General features: G+C 41.5%; 2 protein-coding genes and 1 long non-coding RNA gene across 4 annotated transcripts; 2 read left to right on the top strand and 1 right to left on the bottom strand.

Annotated features, from left to right (window-relative positions):
- The first annotated feature begins 543 nt into the window (after positions 1-543).
- LOC129598525 (aldo-keto reductase family 1 member B1-like) lies at positions 544-3,725 on the top strand. 2 transcript variants are annotated; one of them, XM_055496482.1, is made up of 9 exons: positions 544-637; positions 725-823; positions 933-1,100; positions 1,165-1,288; positions 1,921-2,000; positions 2,125-2,241; positions 2,444-2,650; positions 2,866-3,032; positions 3,256-3,725. In XM_055496482.1, exons 2-9 carry the CDS (start codon positions 749-751, stop codon positions 3,287-3,289), a joined length of 972 nt encoding a protein of 323 aa, XP_055352457.1. In that variant the 5' UTR covers positions 544-637; positions 725-748; the 3' UTR covers positions 3,290-3,725. The 2 variants fall into 2 exon arrangements, with proteins under 2 accessions (XP_055352457.1, XP_055352456.1); XM_055496481.1 differs by having other exon boundaries at positions 550-823.
- A 51-nt stretch (positions 3,726-3,776) lies between these two features.
- On the bottom strand, positions 3,777-20,531 carry LOC129598489 (terminal nucleotidyltransferase 4B-like). Its single transcript, XM_055496410.1, has 9 exons — positions 20,169-20,531; positions 18,262-19,239; positions 8,742-8,865; positions 7,497-7,709; positions 6,965-7,128; positions 6,604-6,845; positions 5,933-6,074; positions 5,383-5,659; positions 3,777-5,269 (listed from the first exon to the last, which is right to left on the bottom strand). Exons 2-9 carry the CDS (start codon positions 18,645-18,647, stop codon positions 4,658-4,660), a joined length of 2,160 nt encoding a protein of 719 aa, XP_055352385.1. The 5' UTR covers positions 18,648-19,239; positions 20,169-20,531; the 3' UTR covers positions 3,777-4,657.
- LOC129598490 (uncharacterized) lies at positions 19,040-20,439 on the top strand. Its single transcript, XR_008691705.1, has 3 exons — positions 19,040-19,567; positions 19,731-19,871; positions 19,977-20,439. It is a non-coding gene; the product is annotated as an uncharacterized LOC129598490 (long non-coding RNA).
- Positions 20,532-20,980: the final 449 nt, after the last annotated feature.

The following is a 20,980-nucleotide window of genomic DNA, read 5'->3' as shown; positions in this document are numbered from 1 at the left end:
ACCCAATCAACTGGTCCAGTTAAAAGGCCGTGACGGTTCGATCTCGAGCATGATTGGCCGGAAGACTACGACGGCGCGGTGTAGGTATGAGAACCACCGACGTGGATACTGGAGATTCCTCACACCAGCAGTCGGAGAGAAAGACGTGCGCCAGGGACAGAAATGGAACAGAACTGGCGACGGTTCATCGATTTCAGTGATTTCGCCCAGGAGAACTCGGCGAGATCGCTCGCCAGTGCATCCATAAACTCAGATTAACACTGGTTCTTGTTTAACTTATTAATACCATCATATTTATAAAGATCATGATTGATTATCGCAAGTGAATCGCTTCAGAGACAACTATGCCTCACAAGTCAGAGGTCAGCATTCAGCAAGGCAGAAAATTTCAAAATTCGTAATCAGCGAAATTTGCGAGCCATAGATCAGCAAACAGCATAAGCCCACCTGACAACATATCCCACCGCCACGGTACGACAGTCGATTTTACTCATCCGTTTGAAGATTCCTTGCCGCCGCGGCGCAACCACTGCAAAGTGCAAACTTGAAACTGCACAGCAGTTTATTTTCTTGAATCTTGAATGGGACGGAAAGAAGTGATTATGAGATTATCATATCATATGTGATAAAACTTACGGTACTCGTAGCTTACACGACGCTGCTTTGTCAACTAGTTTGTTTCCTTGTAAGTCCTGTAACTCCTGTTTAACCGTTTCGCCCACAGACTGGCATATTCCTGTCATCCAAAATGGCCAAACTCGCTCCGGTGGTGTGCCTGCACAACGGCCGTTCCATGCCCATCCTCGGTCTGGGAACATACAACGTACCTTTTCGATTTTAATGATGATTTTATCGCTTGCTTTTCTCTTGCGTCTTCCTGTCGTACTGCCCTTCATTCTGTTTGTGAGTTTTCTCTCGCCCATTTAATTTAGGCCAAACCCAACGAAGTGCGCACCGCCGTGGAGACGGCCATCGACATCGGGTATCGGCACATTGACACGGCGTACCTGTATCAGAATGAAACGGAGGTGGGAGAAGCCGTCCGCAACAAGATCCAGTCGGGGCTGGTGTCGCGCGAGGACCTGTTCATCTGCACGAAGGTAGACCCTGTGTGCTGTCCCTTGCTGTGCCGTAGTCGGGGAACGATGCCGTTGTGATTTGCAGTTGTGGTCGCACTTTTACCATCCCGACAAAGTGCGACGCGGGGTGCAGAAGTCGCTGGAGAATCTCAATTTGGGATACATCGATTTGATGCTGCTGCATGCTCCGGTTGCGATGAAATATGTGGGTGCGTGGCTAAATCCTTGTCGTATATCAGAATGATTTTCCTACGATTTTTCGTCATTCTTCGAAATTTTGCTATCACCGTTCAATGAGTAGAATTTCCTCGTTTATATTCTCAGTTCTCATAACTCAGGATTGAGGAAATGGCATGGTACACTATGCATGGTGCTTGTGTAAATCGTAATAATTTACACAAGTGATCTGAAAATTTCACTTTAGCACAATCTGGAACCAGGAACTCGCTGCAAAGTGCACACTGCACATAACCATGAACGCGAATTTGAACCAGAACCGAATTTCATAGCATGTCGTTAAAATTTTGAAATAAATTGTAACTAGCAAAAATATTCAGCTTCGGTCTGATTACCATAAATATAACATCTTCGTGTTTGTGGTTTTGGTTTTTAGCTAAGCCTTTCTTGTTATTTTTTGTGCATTTTGTGCTATTTGTTTTTGTACTATGCATTGCTTGTTTGTGGCTCGTGTTTATGATTTTTATCATGCTTCTGTCTTTGTACGATATGGTTGGTTGCAGTTTTAGTTTTCTTTAAGTTAAACGCTCCAGCGATTTGCAGACTATCGGTTCAGGCATTCGTACTATATTTTACGTTATTCCATTTAGGTATGTTTTTGCAGATGACAATACCACGATGCCACAAGACGCGACGGGAAAAGTGTTGGTGGAAAAGCACACCGACCACGTTGCATTATGGAAGGTACTGTATCGCTGAAAGTCTGGCAGGAAATCTCTTTTTGCTGTGTTGTAGTTCATATTTGTACAATGTTACTTTTGCAGAAAACTATCATGAAATTATAGATTTCTGTTTTTGTTTTCATCAGGAACTGGAGAAAGCAGTGGATGATAACGTGGTGAAAGCGATCGGATTGTCGAATTTCACACCGGCGCAGATTGACAATATTCTCCAGCATTGTCGCATCCGTCCAGCTGTTCTGCAGGTACTGATCGTCATTGCGGTTCGATAAGATATCGACAACAAAACGTGACGACACAATGAGTCTATGAATAACCGGCACGTAATTGTGGCATCTTTAGCAGCGGAAATTGCTTTGGTGGGAAAACAGTCGGATCACTGCTAGCACTGTTAAACACAATCAGTTGCGACGTCACTCGATCTAATTTTTAACTCGACATTTGTAGGCGGAAGGGCACGCGTACCTGACGCAGAAACCATTAATGGACTACTGTCGACGCAACAGCCTGGTGCTGGTGGCCTACGCCCCGCTGGGTTCGCCGCGTGTACCCCGTCCATTCCGTTCTGATGAGGAGAGCGCCAAGGAACCGGTGCTGCTGCAGGAAGCCATCGTCACGAAACTGGCTGACACCTACAAAAAGACTGCTGCGCAGGTATAAGAAGAAAAATAATATCTTCGTGCGTACAAATAAACGGATATATATATTGTACTGCACCGCGCTGTATGTACAAAATATGTTCCCCACTTTTCGTGAAACATACGTAAAGACTGAAAAGCCTGTGTCTGTACCGTTGCCAGTTGTGGCAGCAGTTGCCGGTGCCCTCCTCTTATTTGCATCTTAAACACATATCAATTTTAACCTTGCAGATACTGCTCCGGTACCTGGTTGACAGCGGCTGGGTGGTTATTCCCAAAAGCTCCACCGCAGCGCGGATTCGAGAGAATTTTGACATCTGGGACTTCCAGCTCAGTGCTGACGACGTGAAACAGTTAGACGGCTTGAACAGGGATTTCCATTATTACAAATTTGAATTGTTAGTGGATCAGCAGATCGTATTTATTATAGCAAATTTTTGAGTTTTCGTTCTCGCAATTTCTGGTTCTTGCACTCGAAAATACTTACAATTTTCACTTTGAATTTTCAGTAATCGTTCGCACACCCTTGAGATTTGTATTCCAATTGCGAGAAGTACTACTCCTAGTATTCGAATTATACTTTCTGCGCATCGTAAAACTATTTTGGCTGTTTTATTGCAGTATGGAAGCATCAGATGATTATCCATTCAAATAAGCCTTGATAGCTTCGACTTTTGCCGCAGGACCGAATGCCATGGATTCCATTACAACACGAGCTATATTTTCATTCTACCACAATGCAGATTGGCTTTCTTTTTGGTTATTCGAGTTTTATTTCTGTTAATAGTCTTGCATGCCTGTGTTCGTTTGTCTTTCTGACAAGGTTAGTATTATTCAGGCTACTTACTATTCCCTGTTACTGGGTTCGCGTCGGTTCTGGTGTTACAAACCGGATGATCTACAGTACTTTAAGAATTTTCTTAATATATGAAGGATTTTTTTATGAATTTTTATGAAATGATTTTATGCATAGGGTGTTTCTCAGTACGTATTTGATCGCGTCATATTTTGCATTAGTTTTATAATTGTTTTTTGGCAACGTTTTGCTTCCAGATTCCGTGGACTTTGATACGATAAAACTCAGCAAGCTGTTCTCGTGGTAGTTAGAGCTATTACTACAACACAGTAACCGGAAAAGGAGGGAAGTTTCTGGGCAGTTTATATTTTTTTGGTGTGCGCTGCTCAACAGCCTCGACAAAAACACACACTGGACATAAGAATTCACATCAAGCCGACACATCGCTGACGAGTCAGTTGCAGAATGGCCATAATAATCATAATTATACATGCACAATAAACGCTGGAGAAAGGAGACAAACAAAAACTGGCACCAGTAGTTAAATTTCCCAGGCCAAACAAACAAAGAATAACGTTGCTCAATTAGAAAAGAACGCAGCAGGATGATAGCGGCGCGCATGTTGTGTGTACAGGTATAATTCAAAAATTCCTAATCAATCAAAAAAATAATAAGAGCGATAAAGTGAGGAATGGATGAGAAGACCCAAAACACAGCTATAACCGCAGCATATTCCACGGACAAAATACAAAAAATCCTCTCTTTCTCCCATCTATATCTCAAATATCGTATCCGAACATTCAATCACAACTGACTCGTTTCATCAAATTTATCCAAAAACAACATGTCAACACATTTAAAGCCATCGCTTCAAAGACAACCAACATTCTGCTCCACTCGAATACTGCTTTTCCACGATTTTTTTCCCGGCCAGACGAACTCTACTCGGACTCCCCTCCGTAAAGAGAACAATGAATCAAATCCATTTTTAAAAAAAATGAGAGAACCTTTTTGCATTTTCCCCGCGAAAATATTTAAAAGAATTTTTACAAAAAAAATTTTCAAACGAAATAATTCTCCAAAAAAACTGAATCAATTTTTTTGGAAAAAACTATCCGCGCCATGGGACAAATTGAACAAGATATACAAAGACCCTCCGCACAGTCCAGAATCTCGTTGCAAGGGGGAATCAAGGAGGATGATAATCAACCGACACACCAGCCACCGCTACGATTTGTACGCGCCATTATACCGCCCGCGGGGTACGCCGCCCTGCACCATCCCTCCCCGTGTCTTCCGCAGCCTATTACCGCCATTTCGCGGATAATTCCACTCCTCGTTCTCGTTCTGATAGAAATGATGGTGAGCACCGCCGCGCCGGTAGGTAACACCGCCACGCGGTGGCGCCTGTCCCCCTCCGCGGACGACACCCGGCGGTGGCTGCAGATGTCTCCCACCGGAATGATGATTGTTCAGGACGGCGCCCTTGTAGTTCAGCCGTTCACTGCCGTCCAATGAACGGGTACTGGGCGCCGGAGGAATGGCGATGGGGTCGTTGTAGGAGACGACTTTGATCTCGTCCGGCTGGCTGCGGGCACTGCGGATGGAGTTCGCTTCCGACAGGGCGTCGTCGTCGGCATCGGGGTCGGTTTCCGGGGGAATGACATCGCTTTGCACCGAGGCGTCTTTGGTGGTCACGGGGGGGCGATTGTGGAGACCGGTGGGCGGAGCTGAACCCGGACGGTCCTGGTTGTGCGGGAAGTGGACCGGAAGGTTGGAGGGCGTGGGGGAATGGTGGACGCGGACGGTGGCGCTGGAGGTCATGGCCAATTCCGATTCCTACAGTTACACAATGTCAATTTTCTTATTTAAAAAATATCTGGCAATCTTTTCTCCCTTTTTGGTTGTTTTTCTTATGGTGAGCAAGTTTTCTGGAATCGCAACCGACCTACCGTATCACTATCACCGATGCTAGAGCCGGCAGAATCCCGTGACGACACGGAACGGTTGTCAAAGGAGGATGACGAGGCGGTGGAGGAGCCACAGGACGACAGACCATGGTCGTGATGTTTCGGTGTGCTCATGCTGACAATACTGGCGTAGGATTTAGCGCTGGAAGAATGGGCCACGCTTCCAGCTCCCGCTTTGCTGCCGTCACCGTAACACTTTTCCACCCAGTTCCGATAGCTCACCACATCGTCCGCAATGCGAATGATACGGCCCAGAATGCTACAAAAACAAAATAGTTATTTGTATTCTGTACCATTTTAAAGCATTATTACTCCGCAACGGCCCGCAAATTCAGAAACAAACTAAAATTCAGAAGCAAACCAGGCTAAAACAAAATTTGAATAGGATAAATTCTGCAATACAGTAACCAACCTGGCGTATATTATTATGTACAAAAGCAGAATTAAACAGACATAAAAACAACAACCACATTCCAGATGGAAAATCAGAAGGCACGGTGACGACACTGCAATTGTCGCTAAACGGACATACCTGGCGGTCGGAATCTCCGCATCCGAGTCGGCATCAACAAATCCACCATCATCAAATACGGCATGAGACAGCTGAGTGTAGGCATAATCGAAAGCATGTTTGACTTGTAACGCGCCGTACGACGACCGTCCAATATCATTACCTATCCCGCGATAAGAAACGTGTTTTACTAATTGTTCGCGCATAACAATCAAATGTCTGGCTACGTCAAATTACTCTACAATCTACATCATGTACGGATATCGGCTGACGAGTTTCATTCAAATAAACCACCACGTTTACTTAAGAGCAAAGGAAACACCCACATCCGGCAAGATAAAAAATTAGAGCACCAGAAAGCGAAACAATTATTGTACAGACACATGTTCAACAAAAGAGGATCGTGTTTTAAAAGGGCAAATTACTGCTGCAATAAAAACAGAACTCCGGACGGCATGTCAATAATAAAGCGCTTTGCTAATAACAACAGAAGTACGCCTACACAAAATGATACAGGAAATTCAAAATCAAACCACACATGTCAAAAAGGCAAGTCATACTATTAAAACTGGAAGAACCACCCAAAAGTAAACTTAACTGGATAAAGGAGACTGTTGTAAACTTAAATTAAATTTAAGTTTCCGAAATCTCGTTAGTGAAATTTATGTGTACATGGGGAGTCGATGACGTACCATCTTGGAGTGGGTCTTCAATGCTAAGGAAAGCCGTGGTGAAACCTTGCGGCATACTTTTCTCCATCTCGTCTTTGGTAATATAGGTGCCACCATTCTTCACCCGAATGGCCGTCTCCATGTAATTAAAATGCCGTCCGTACAACTCAAAAAACTCAATCAACAACACCCCCAAATTGGCTTGCTCGGTCTGGACGTAACGGGGATGCAGCTGCAGGAAACTCACCGTCATCAGGATCAAACTGCAACAGGTAAATAAGCAATCTGAAGAGACAAAGATATTCCACTGGAAACCGTTCTACTTTGCAAGAACAGACAGTAGTTACAAATCCAACAAGACTCAAATAAGATGACCATTTACCTGTAGGAGCTGATACCACCGGTAAACACTTCGTTCAGATCACGCTGGAGAAGGAATTGTTTGAGGACCAACACCAGCTTGGGTAGACATTCATACTGGCTCATGTACTTCTCGATTAACTTGGCACTGTTCACCGCGTTTGTCATGTTGAAGCTGATGTCTACCTGCATCACAAACCAATCCACGTACTACTCGTATTATGCAACACTATCATTATTCAAAGGCACACTCTTCCTGGTCCAGAACAAGGCATGAAAATAATTTCACTAATTATCAAAAGCCAGATACAATCGAACAGATGTCGGCAATTTGCCAAGCAGTCACTATAAAATAATATGATAAATATCGAAGTCGAAAGTCAATGAAAGTTGGCCTTGTTCTTCAAGATAGTTATGTTCTATTTTACCGATTTACCATAGTAAATGTTCAGCATAAAAATATCAGTCCAGAATCAATTAAACGAATCCCGAGTAACTTTCTTCGAAAGAAATCCGACAAAAATCCCTTTCGCACCAAATAATTAATTACCCACCTTGACACCCGTGTGCTGGTCGGTCATTTTAATGATGGGCACGGAAGCCTTGTCGAGGACCTTGACGCCGTCCGGCGTACATATACCGGCTTCAATGAGGGACTGGTGGATGGCGTGGAGCGGCAGTGTGTCCTCCCATTTGCCAAAGAGCACCATATCGATGTCGCTGGTTGGCAGGAAGAGACCCGTCCGGAAACTGCCAAAGTAGTCCACCTGCAGCCAGTCACATCGGTCAGCTAATCAGTTAGTACCCAGCCAACGACCCAGTCAACAGCACTCGCACAACGTTCGATTAGTTCACTTGTCAATCACAGACAGACACTGGATACTCAATAATTACACACTCTGCCCTATTCCCTTCGAACCCGGTCATTGTTTTTCTGGGTTACGCGGCACACACGCCCGATTCGGCTTTTATTATCAAAGCTCCCATTAATGTCCACTGATTTATTTACAGAACTGATTGATCACTATTTCCTTGCCTGATGACGCCAACGTGCTGCTACAATTACTATCAGTTTTAGCTGAAATTCTAACGGTTAATTTCTAGTAAACCTGGGTGCTGACCCATCACGGATTCTTTCAAGGAATCGAATAGCTGCCGAATTCATAGACAAACTCGCATGCCAACAATTTTGAACTTGTTAAGAAATACACCAACACGGAAATTTAGGAGAAGTTCCTTCTAAACAAGTTTTCATCACAGATGTAGGTAATAAATAATTGAGCGAAGTCAGTGATTAACACAGTATCCGTCAGCCTAGCATAATTATGTCTTTTATCTTACCAAAATTATAAAGCGAAGTAGAAGTATGGTTGGTAATCTTAAGGAGTAAAACCGCAAGCCAATGTAAATTGAAACCAATGTCTGACATACGTGCGATATTCAAATTTACGACCAGAGTAGTTCTTTAAAATCATTGGAAACTGACACATAAAAATTGCCTCATCAATTATATAACTCCGGATTACCAATCCACAGAAAGTGGCTTTTTCTTCTGCCCGTAAAAATCCATCCTAATTCCCTAGAAAAAGCTCCCCATTTTTTTCTTCGCATTAATGCGATGCTGCGTCCCGTGATCGACAATAAGTCCCGCATGGCAGTGCGCCAACCACTATACATCACGACAGCCAAAAAGTGTTACCGCATCCATGTGTGCGCACACATATGTAACCGGCTTTTCTTCGGCCGCCGCTCGCCAAATCATCTTCCACATGCCGCTCGGCATCTCGCGCTCTACATACCGTGGCTTCGGGAAACTTTTCTTTGATGACGCCACTAATGCGGTCGACCAGATCCTGACGCATCCGCCGCTCACTGGCAGTCGGTGACATCCATACATAGAAATCTTCGATCTCCTCGTGCAGCCTACGGACAAAAATCACAGATTTGCATGTGACAATCCATAAATACTTATTATCGACTTTTTCACCTCTTCATATTAATTAAATAGAATCGCGGATTAAATTCACACTACCAAGATCCGAAATTCTTCCCAGTCATTAGGTGATAAAGATAAATGACATTATCTGAAAAATTTTAAGAAACTCCATGCAACAGTTTTCCATAATACCCACTTTTTAATAAAATGCACGTTGGCGTATAAAATATTTTAACCAAATTTCTTTTACGCCCAACGCATTTCAAAACATAAAATGCCACAATCACAACCACCCCCTTCACTTATGGTTGTTCAATGAAAACAGTAGTATATCTATACAAAATGTTAGTTTCAACTTTCAACAGTGTATGGCTTATGTATCTACTATCTACGCAACTTTTCAAATAAAGTAATCACGTAATAAGCAATGTAATTCAACACGAAAGTCAACTTTCAGCGCTGCTTCTGCATCTGTTCATGTACTTTTTTAATAACCGCATTTTTTTACGCGGTATTTTCCCAGCGTATAATAGTGTTTTGTAGTCTCATGCAGTCAATAAAACAAATTCACTCAACACAGTTTTCATACAGTCACCAGTCCACACCCCGTTGCGTGAAGATCTATTATTTCGCCGCACAAAAGCGTCAAACAAATCAGATCGTGCTGTTTGAACCTCCAGGAAGCCTGCGGTACTTGATTTTTATCTGCCATTTCACCACAAATTTTCCCGCATATTTTGCAGTTATTGCCACTTAAAAACCGACCATCATTGCATTATAACACCTGCTTTCCAGCGAACAACGCACAGAAACTCGATCGAGTTATGACGTCGGCACAAGCGGGCATTTTCTGCTCAGCTCGGCATTTGCAAACTATCACCTAAATTTCACGTTCTTCCGGCTAGACAAACCCATGTTTATCGGTATGGCGAAACAAAATTTGATGACTATGACGGAAAATAATAAACATATCAATTTAACTACAGGTCTACAGCTAAAAGCTGGGTATCCCGGGTCGCGTTTGTATAACACGCAAGAAATCTTTATTTCATCGCTAAAGTCTTGCTTGTAGATACACAACACCCGCAGCAAGTTAGCCAAAGGCCCAAAAGTAAGTAATAAATGTGCTAAGTACTTCGGTGCTAACTACTGCTAACTCACTTTTAGCTTTAATACTGTACTTTGTCACTAAAAGCGTATGCAGTACGTAATATACCTCTATGCTATTTTATACCCTATAAATGAATTAAATCTTATGCTTACTGTTAAGCAAAATTAATTCAGTACTGTACACTAAAAAATGTGGCAACCTTAACCTTCAAACCAAACTCGGTAACAGCAAAATGTTTTCCCGGAGGCAAAATGTCAAAAAACGATACCAATAAGCGCAAAAAAAATGAGGTAGTGACGCGGCCGTTGTTGCCGATCAACTTTCTGTGACACGTTTATTTCGTTACGCAACGCATCACGTATGCAACAAGCGCTATTCCAGTGCAACTAAGAAGAATGCAAACACATTCACAAAGAGACGTCGCCGGACCATTTCGTAAGTTAACAATAAAATCTAAAACAGCTCCCAAGTTCCCAACGCATCAAAACTCAAAAAAGTATTTTTGGTCATAGACCTAATAGACATAATTATGTACATAGTACATACGACCTATCAACGTGATGGTGCACAAATCACTGACCAAATAATTTTCCTTCATCCTTATTTCCGGTGGATATCATAATAGAGAACTGTTAACGACAGCAATTATGCCTACCGAAACATAAACCCTTAACAGACAAAGAAAAGAAAAATTAATTTTAAAAATAAGAAAGCGCAGTACGCAGTAGTAGATAATGATAAAAACTTCGGCTTGAATTAATTCTTTTAAATCCGTAACGTAAAAGCATTCACAAAATTTTACCAATCCATTAAACCGGTTAACGCACCGCTTAACGATTACGTACGTAAAAACAAGATTTCTCGAAATTTAGTAAGTATTGGTTTCAGTGGTTTGTATACTCGTATGTATTATACGACATTTTCATTCGATACTTGCAGAATAAGCCAATTAATTATCGATATTAAAATAACCTTCAATGTAATCCTGAATTATTAATTTTCTTGTTCGCCGACACTCGTCCCGTGCCCCTGACATTTTTCGGTGTAATTACGCCAACCTATAACCAGCCTCCACTGGAAAACTAATAACTTTCACCTATCACATAGGCATTACGTCCGTCGGCCTTGTTCTCAGCCAGCAAAGCCGCATCCTGTCCTCAAAAATCCCGCCACACGCACATAATTACACACACCGGAAGCGAACATGCCCGGGATTCGCAACTGAGGGACGGTGCAGCAGCGTAAATGGAGCGCTAATCAAATCCCCCGATCACGTCAACCGACAACTGGGTGCGACAGCCACGCGCACATCGCACAGAGCCAACCTCCTTTTCTTCCCGCATCAACACAACACAAGCCAGCGATCCATTCAATCAAACTTGACCTAACACTTATTCCATTTCATTTCCGCTACCGCAAACAACAACCCCCACCATATGGTCGTCGATGCAACCATTACGTGATCGCCGCCTCGTATAAATTATTCTGCCTTAATAATTTTTTTAAAACACCATAATATTACTTCGTGACTTGTTGTCCCCTCCAGGGCCCCAGGTTACCATAAAATTTCTAACTACACGCTAAACAAAAACAAAATACTCAGGACAACAGGACAGAAACGAAATCCGGAAATTCTTTCTCAAAACCATTTCCAAATCAAATCTACCAAATTTAACACTCAGAGACTTTTCTAACAAATTTACAAAACCCGTACATTTATCTTTCGTAAAATATATTAACTTTAGCAAATTTACGTTCTTCAGTGCAGTGTGCACAGTGCAGTTGATTTTTTGAAAACTTTTCTCCTTTTTACGAGGTACAGATACAAATTAAACGCAAATCGCTTTGCACCAATTGGCTTGATGTCAGAAGCGTCTTGCAATCATTTCCTGGCTGACTTCTGATTTCAGGGCTTTTTGGCCTTATCGGCATAGCTGCCGGACATGACTACTCGTACGAAAGGAATAAACCGATTTCCCTATCAACACCCGATGACGCCAAACTGTCAACAGATTAATCGATTGCGTCCAGATGTAGCATTACCGTACCCGGCGTACCGGAAATAATGCCACTCTCATCCACTAATGCTACTCCAAAGATTCTGACATTCGCTATTATTTTCTCCCAACTCAGCATAAAAATAGCAGCTAATCAAATGGTTAAATCAACCAACTTCGAGAGAAATTATGCGACAACATTGCGGATTTATATCAACATTTGCACAAATGTCAGAAGTTATTCACAGAAAAGCAAAGATTTTTGGCCAAATGGCTAATGAGAAAAAACAAAATTAAAACACTAATTTATTCTACCTAATTTTAAAGTTTCTCAGCTATTGATCAAGCGTATTGTACAGACTACTGATTTTCTAAAAATGTCAGCTGTCACAAAGAAAAAGAATGACAACTTCGCACTTTAATTTTCATCAATTCAGTTTACCACCAGCACCAGAAACGGGCGGACACAGTTTCAAGCGAATCTATAGTTAAATGAATGGAAAATGCTAATGAATATCAGCGCTGGGATAAAACTTCAACAGTCGAGTACGTGGGTAAATAAGCGCTGCAATTACCGTACAATCACCGGCCAATTATGGACTACGGACCGGTAAAGAGCCCAAACAATCCAAACAAATGCAGACGCCAATAAACGATGATACCATAACTGATGAACCCTGACCAGAGAGCAAATGCGCGGATCCTAATCACTTCAACATATCACAACCGGAAGGACAAAATTGGCCAGCTCCATTCTGTACTCGAACACCAAAACATATGAGAAAAGACGGTCACCGGCTGTAAACGCAGTTTAAAAAGTTTCCTTTTTAAACCAGCACAAAAAGTTAACTCAGAACGCGAAAGAATTTTCGAGCATTAATAAACCGAAACCTCAAAATACAATCTGTCTATGTTTGAAAAATTGTTCTTTCATCTCCCGCTTCGTTTATTCAAAATTAAAAATGTGCAGACAGGTTATTTTTAATGCATCTAGGTATATAAGTTATTTCTACTATGAAATCCACACAAGTTGCAGAACTCATACAACACTTGGTCACCAATCTCAGGAATCTGACCCAGAAATGCAGTTGTTCCCTGAAATTCAGCTCAATTTTGTCCTATGAAATACTTCTACAAAAACTTCATCATGTTAAAAAAATACGGAAAACACGGGAGTGAGGAAATGACGGCTTTAAAGTCAGCAGGCGTTCCCAAAATCGTTTGCGTCCTACAACGTCGGCTAATCAGGACATTTGCATGCCGTTCATCTTGTTTTAAGTGATGCGCTGAGACAGCGCTGCTCGATGGCAGACTGAAATATACTTCAGTTTTTTACGAGAAACTAACAATAAGCCTATACAGCAGTTACTAACCAGTAATAACCAGTAGTGTACTAATCGTAGTCGTCTCGACTCTACTCACTGTCAGTAGAGTGTGTAAAAAAATCCCCAGACACCACCATATTATACAGCATCTATTTCGGACGAACGGGCTGCACTAATACGCACAGAATACCAGCCAGGCACGCACAGTAGGCTCGCATTTCATCATCGAAGTTACTAAAAAACTGTCAATTCCGTTTACTTACATTTAATTTAAACTAAAAACTAAAAATTCGATCAGCACGCCTTTTGAAACCGCTTAATTCTGCGGTAATGTATTTAGTCAAAGCAGGGTAACAAACATTTTCTACTACAGTAGCTCATAAGCAAACCATTTTTGCCCAGTATTGGATTAAAAAGTTCCGAACGAGTGCCGTTGAGCTTATTCAAAAGTCGGAATATTAGCAGAAATTTCTACTCTAGTAAAAATCATCATAGTTGACCAATACAAGTTAGCAACACAAGCACGGTGTAAAGGATAGACCCTATACACCTTGACACAAGCAATTTGGATCAATTCACAATGTCAGAGCACCATATGGTTGGCGTCCATCGCGCGTAGCATATTGATCCACGTACCGTACACAGCACCGGAAAACAAACGCCACCGGAAGTGTGCAAATCCCAGTGCTATCAAGTCTGACATTTTCCGCGTAACATCCTACCATTTACTAGCCACAATCTGCCCACAATTACCACTGAATAACTGACCTTTTCTCTACAAATTACACAAAAATAATGGCGCGCTGGTGATGAACTTATTACGCTGTTCGAGCGCCCCAAATATCCCAACAACAGAAATAAAAACTGAAAGTAAGCAAAAATTTGAAAAGTTTTTAATAAAAAAGGCATTTTTATTGATAGGAAAACTGAAAGATCTCCGAATGCGGCTGGTTGTTTTCGTTGTTGTTTCCGAATGAACTTAATAAATGATTTCTACGGGGAAGAGGGACTTCATGAAACACATAAACATTTTGCTGAATTATGACAACGAAATTGCCAGAAAAATGATAGTAAAAAAACAACTGCTAGTTTTCGATATGTTTGCGAACACTGTGTCTATCCTGCGCAAGCTACTTCGTCAAAATCAGTTAAACCGTAAATTATGTTTTCCTACTGTATTATGGACAAAATTAATCGAACTTATTGAATGATTTCTACGGGGAAGAGGGCATCAGGCTGTTTTGTGTCTCTTCTTCACCGTTTGCAGTTACTACAATGCATCCAGTTCCACCAGTGTCGAATTTCATCGGCGCCACAGCCCTATTTTCTCCTAAGCGAAAATCCTTCAAACCCTGACAGAGATAATTACGCAGTCTTTAACGAAAAGGTCCGCCGTCCGTAGCATTAATTAATCACAATAGCAACGGACATTATACCGCTAACGCTGGCCAGCCGATGCAGCTTTATTATCAACGACTTTGTCTTTTGACCTTACTCACACTGGTCAATTTATTGACAGAAAAAAATACAAACAACGCGCTAACCAGTTTCCCTGCCCAATACGACCGCCCGTATGCGATTACATGGGCAACAAGCGCTTTTTCTAACATTTTCGAAATCTTCAAAAAATTTTACGATTCTTTCATTTTTTCCAGTAGTTGTGCGCGAACCAGCCACTAAAACAAATATATAACGCGATATATCATCCAGTTGAGGCAACAGAAATCATTACAAGGGTTCTGTGATACTAAAATCAAAAATAAAACAAACGACCGAGCCTTAACATAAAAATCCAAATGTAAGTCACTTACTGTATCTTTATTGTAACCAAACCAAACCAAATCGTACGTTTTAAACTTCGATTAATAAATTATGATGCCTAACCAACATTAATTTCTATAAATTTGAACAACATGCCTGCAATTATTTGCGAATTAACCCAAACATTTCACAACCCTCTTTTCTACCACAAAATACCATTCGTGAAATGATAGCAGTCATAACACTGTTCATCAGAATTAAAACACAGCGGTACTGGTTTCCACATAACTTTCATTTACAAACTGTCACAAACATATCGATTTTCTGCGAATTTATGATAGATTTTCAATAATAGGTAAGTAACCGCGCAAAACAATCCACATCCAACATTCAATTGAAAAATGAAGCGCTTCATTATCCAACTCAATCTACCACAGAGTGCGTGTGTGTGTGTCTGCATAAGGGGTCGGGTCGCTTTTTGTAAGGAGGTCGCAATTGAGAATTGTTGGATTTTTTCCTAATTTAACAAACATCATTCATTCAGTCTTCCAATCTAAAAAGACAAACGCCGTCGTGTGTGTTCGCTCGACAGTGCACTCGGTTTGCCTCTCGAACGATCTTATCCGATGAACAATACCAATCTAACAACCACTCTACTGGAAAACCGAAAAACCAGCGTTAGATCTGTCATAAATATGCAAATTTTCCGGATACCAATGTAAAAATTATAAAGTGTAACGAATAAAGTAATACTATAGCAAGGCAATCGTATGTTAAATTCACCAAAACTAAGTCACGAAAACTATTTTTTTAGTACTGTACATTGACATGGTTCACGGAGAAATTTCGTAATAACCGTAATATCGGAAAGGGTAACACAATTTCCGGTATCGCTGCTCTAAGCGATTTTCAAAGAAGACATTTATGGTGATAGAATCTAATTATCTAACGATACAGATTTCCGATAAGTTTCCTTCAAAAGAGAACCGATCTGTTTGCGGTTCGGTATCCAGGCTGGCCCAACTTCAAGTCTCACCAAGCTGACCGACAAAGGGATTTCCCCATTTTCTCCATTAATCTATTACCAGAAAGAAATGTGCCTGCAAAATTAAACCAGGCTGTTTTTTCTCCAACCTTGAATTCATTACATAAGGTCGATAAGGACAAAGTGAACAACCCATTTAAGTCATGAATTTGTCATTTTTGCACTAAGTAAAGGTATTTCAACCCTTCTTGCTAATTCTTGCTAACCATCATAATACTGCAGCACATGATATCGGAAATGAAATTATCCATAATCATTGAAAACGCACTGTCGGACATTTTACGTATCTTACACAGAAAATGGATATTATAATGGACGCTCCACAAATATATTGAACATGTATTCGTGTTTATTTTACTTTACTTTCGTTTCCGACGTTGTCTCGCTGGGAAATTAGGCCGCAGCCTGCTTTTTAACGAACACACGCTAAAACCTAAAATTAATTCCATCTAAACAAGCGAAAAAACAGCTCTGACAACAAAGTAACAATTTTCCTCATTGGTTTTGCCGGTGGGTATATTGGATCAAGCAAAAACGTTGGTCACATATCATTAGCCATGATAATTATCGTGCAAAATCAGGCCCAAATATTTTCAAACCCAGTCAGTAGCGTGTTCTTATATAGTGTAGAAATCTTAGAAATGCCATTTCCGATCAGGAAAATATAATCGTTTTGATTTGGTAAGCGAGAAAATGCCCGTCTGCACTGTGCACATGATAAGCACCAAAATTATATTACACATTTTACCGCACCGACTTAGTGGAAGGAATTCTAGCCCCATTGATATACAACAGCAGAAAAAACCAACCAAAGCCAGCAAAAAATCATCCCACAGGTTACAAAATTTACAAAACTACTTGGCACGTGATGAAACCTTAAATATTACTCCATACTCGTGTCGCGCCAATAAATCTGAAGAAAGCGAATAACGTGACATTTCAAAAACATTCTTACTACTCGTAACGGGCTAACAGTTCTATCAGTACAGTAATTCAGTATTACCCATGGCATAACATTGATACAACTTGCAGTAGAATACTTAATTTCGTTGCATATGACATGCATTTTCATTCGAAACACACTTTAATACAGATATCAATCTGTAAAAACGCAAGCTAGACAAAATAGGATTAATGTGTTAAGCGTAAGACTAATGGTAAGGAGCACGGCCCGTATACGAGGAGAAGTCATTTTTCGGGGATGCCAATTCAAAAACCGCGGTGCGATTAAAAGTGACAACTACAGTGCGTTCAAAGTAAACACAATTTAGGTGTTGCATATGATAATACTGGCAGTTTTGCCGTTTTTCCGAAAAGCCCAGAATTTCATACCTTCTCGAATGTTTTTGTACAGTAATTTTTAACGCATTTCAGTAAATCTCTGGTAATGATTGAGCCATTTTTCATACCTACCGAACGGCCCCACAGGCCCTAACAGAAATAATACGTAACCCAAGCAGCAAATCATTTAAAATATTTTGATTTGCTGGTTTAGGCGACTCGCCGTAGTTTGAACGAGAAAACCGAAATGAATTGGCCAAAAAGCAATTCGGCATTCGGCAAGAAGCCCAGCCCACACACTGGAGCGATAGAAAAAACATCAGTATTGTTTGTATACTGCGGAATAACTTGGTAAATAACCGAATAACTAATAATGTGGCCTAATTTATCGTAACTTTGATCAGCTACTGTGAATACGCAGAATATCCACTGAACAGGAAAGCTGCGTTAAACAATCGAACAGCAAATAAATTACGCAACGCAATCAGATGAAACTGAACAAAATGATTTGGTAATTAAAATCGAGAAATTAAGTTATACTTGCACCAGTCCAGTAAAACTCGACTTTGAATTCTTACAAACAAGCTGAAATTCTGGCTGAAGTTTTGAAATAAATCAAATAAGCAGCAGAATAAAACTTAATATTAATATGCAAAACATCCTATTGTTAACAGAAATCAGGAACAAATAAAGTTTCAAGAATTTGAAGACCTTAACCAGGGATTTTTCTTCACAAAGGACGATATTATGCAAGAAAACTGGGCAAGCTGAAATTCCAAAAGAAAAGTATACGCCATATAGCGAGCGAAGAATTCTCCAAAAAATGACAAAATTTCTGAGCAGTCAATGGACTTTTGACTTACCCGATGATCCCCGAGTTGTATCTCCTGGCGGGATCCCTCCACGGAGTCCCACCGAAATGGCGTATAGAGCTGCCCACTCCCAGGACCCCTGACGGGGCCTGCTTGACTTCCCTGTACTTATAGGCAGCCGGGTGTTGATGGTGAGGCTGACTGGTGTGGCGCATATGGGAAGGAGTGGGGACGATCATCACGGGCACCACCGGAAATACAGCCAGAATCCCGTTGGCCAACAGGCGTTGTTGGTGTTGGAGGTTCTGGAGATGGTGCTGATGATGGTGGTGGGTGGGGAGGAACTGCTTGGAGGCGCCTTTGGTGATGTCCGACCAGTCACGGGCAGTCCTGCCCATCTGCTCCGGCTGCAACCACGCGGATCGGGCGTCCGGCATGATAGCGCAATTGACAAAATTCCCAGTTATGTTAAAATAAAGGTACAGATCCGACGAAAGTCACAACGGAAAACAAAGACTGTGCTGTCCAAAAAACGCAGTCCAGCGCAGATAAAGAGCTCCGTAACAGATAACAAGTTAAAATGGGTAAAAAATGTGGCAGGAAAGCTGAGAAGGGAAAAAACACGACACACGCCAACGAGAGAATGGAGCGATAAACCGTTCTCTTTCCAGCGCCTGGGTCGGTTTAATGCAGCCGATTTCTTTTTTGGCAGTTTGCTTTGCTGAATGGAAAACTCAGCCAGTGGCCCAGTAGCGTGGATGGTTGTTGTTGTACGAACTCGTACAACTCGATTGCTTAGTGACTGAAGCCAGACAGGGTTGTGCGGCGCTCTTACAGAATGCGGGCCAGACAGAACTACAACCTACGCAGGCGGGCGGAGCTAACGTTGTGAAATACGGGTATGAAGGCGGGAATTTCAACGCCAACGCGCAATAGTGAGTGGTCAAATTAGCGAATGTTTCCGTTTGGCTTCGGCACGGGGAGCGTATTCCCTTAAACTGTTGATTCAGTCCAGAGGAAGAAAGGGACCTGTGGAGAAAGAAAATTTGCTTACATTCTGGCATATCTATTCGAGAACACCGCCGCTTTATAAGCGTTCAAAATGTCAGGGTTCTGATGGTTTCAAACTGTCTGTACTATTTTCCAATTCTTCGGGCGGAGCAAAAACAAGTAGCAATTATACTAACCCGTATTAACAGAGAACACTCTGCACATAAAGTTAGTCTGTGTTGCACTCGATGCCGGCCGGAAGTTTTAATACTATAGCTTCAACTTTTTACATTTAGAGGGAGTCGGACGGAACCTGGACAAAGTGTACGCGTATGGATAAATTTAAAGTGTTCTGATTAATACTTAGGTAACTACTAACTATTGTAGTAAGTACGTTTACATAGCAGTAACTATATAATTATGGTAAAGCATTTTAAACCTCAAATTCACTATTAAATCAGCACGTAAGTACTGTACGAGTACGGACCAACAGTGCAATCAGGGCAATGAGGTCACACATATTATTGCAGGCCAATCAGCTGATTTGCGCACCTGCACCGAGCAGCTGATCAAGTTCCAGATGCAAACAATTTGTTGCCGGACAGTTTGACTTTGTGGCCGACACAACAGCGCAAAACTGCCCATAAAAGCTACGCTGCTAAACTCTAAAGGTAAGAAAATTCCCTGACTAAGCTCTGAAGCTATTACCGGATCGACGCTCACGCTACTGAATGTTAATAAATTTACTCCAGTCGAGAATGCAAAACTGTTTTCAGAACTGGTACCTACAACCTACAGGCGATTCCGCATGGTACCGAAATACTGACGGAATAGTACAGTACTGTACAGTAACAAAAATATTACTATCAAATTCCTTCCGTATACGGCAGCGATCCTGGAGGGAATGCTGATAATCCCGACAACTGTCTCCGGATTCATTCGAAACTAGTTATTGCTGTTTTTGTTACCTGTTTTTTCTAATGATCTTGTTCCCTGCGTCTCAGTTCTCCGTATCGAAAATTAAATAAAACATGACAAGAACAGTTAAAAGCAGTCTAAATTCCGAACTCCCACAGGCCACAGTGATCAGAGAATAGCCCCAGTTATTATTACCGCATTTACGATGTCCCCGACGCAATCACCAGTAAGTACAGTACTGTAATGAGCTAACAGAAATCTGCTGCAGCAGTTAACAGAAACGGCAATATAATCGTCGAACATTAACGCTGAGCAGCAGATCTGATAACTAAACAACCCAAGCGAATTTCTTCTGGGACAAGCCAAGCAGCACTGCAGAAGGCAGAACAGGGTAGAAAGTATCCTGGAGCGAGGCAAGTTTTCCGATATGAACTGCTGATAAATTCTTTTGATGAACAGCCGAGTTAAATGGCAGGAGAATAAGTGGACTCCGCCCCGGTGCAGGCGGCTGGATGTGCCGCTATCATTTATCGGCCACCGTCTCCAACTGGCGCCCACAAAAACCCGCAAGATAGGCCTATTGTTATGTTTTTGATGATGACTGGATGAGTAAGTATTATTTTGATTGCAAATTCCTCATGAATTTTATTATCATTAACAGATTACACATAATTATGACTGATATAATGATAACAGCGTATAACTTCATCAGAAAACGTTATCGTTACAGACACAACAGTGCTAATACTGTAATACAAAATCTTTCTGTAATACATATGTACTTACACAAAGCAAAAATGTAGTTATCCGCCCGTCTGTGCTTGTAGATGTTGCCGTGTAGCGCGCTTGTGTTTTCAGTTTT

Source organism: Paramacrobiotus metropolitanus, unplaced genomic scaffold (assembly GCF_019649055.1).
Source record: "Paramacrobiotus metropolitanus isolate TYO unplaced genomic scaffold, Prichtersi_v1.0 Parri_scaffold0000124, whole genome shotgun sequence".
Classification (NCBI taxonomy): domain Eukaryota; kingdom Metazoa; phylum Tardigrada; class Eutardigrada; order Parachela; family Macrobiotidae; genus Paramacrobiotus; species Paramacrobiotus metropolitanus.
The sequence above is the reverse complement of the archived record's forward strand: the minus strand, read 5'-3'. Positions and strand labels throughout refer to the sequence as shown.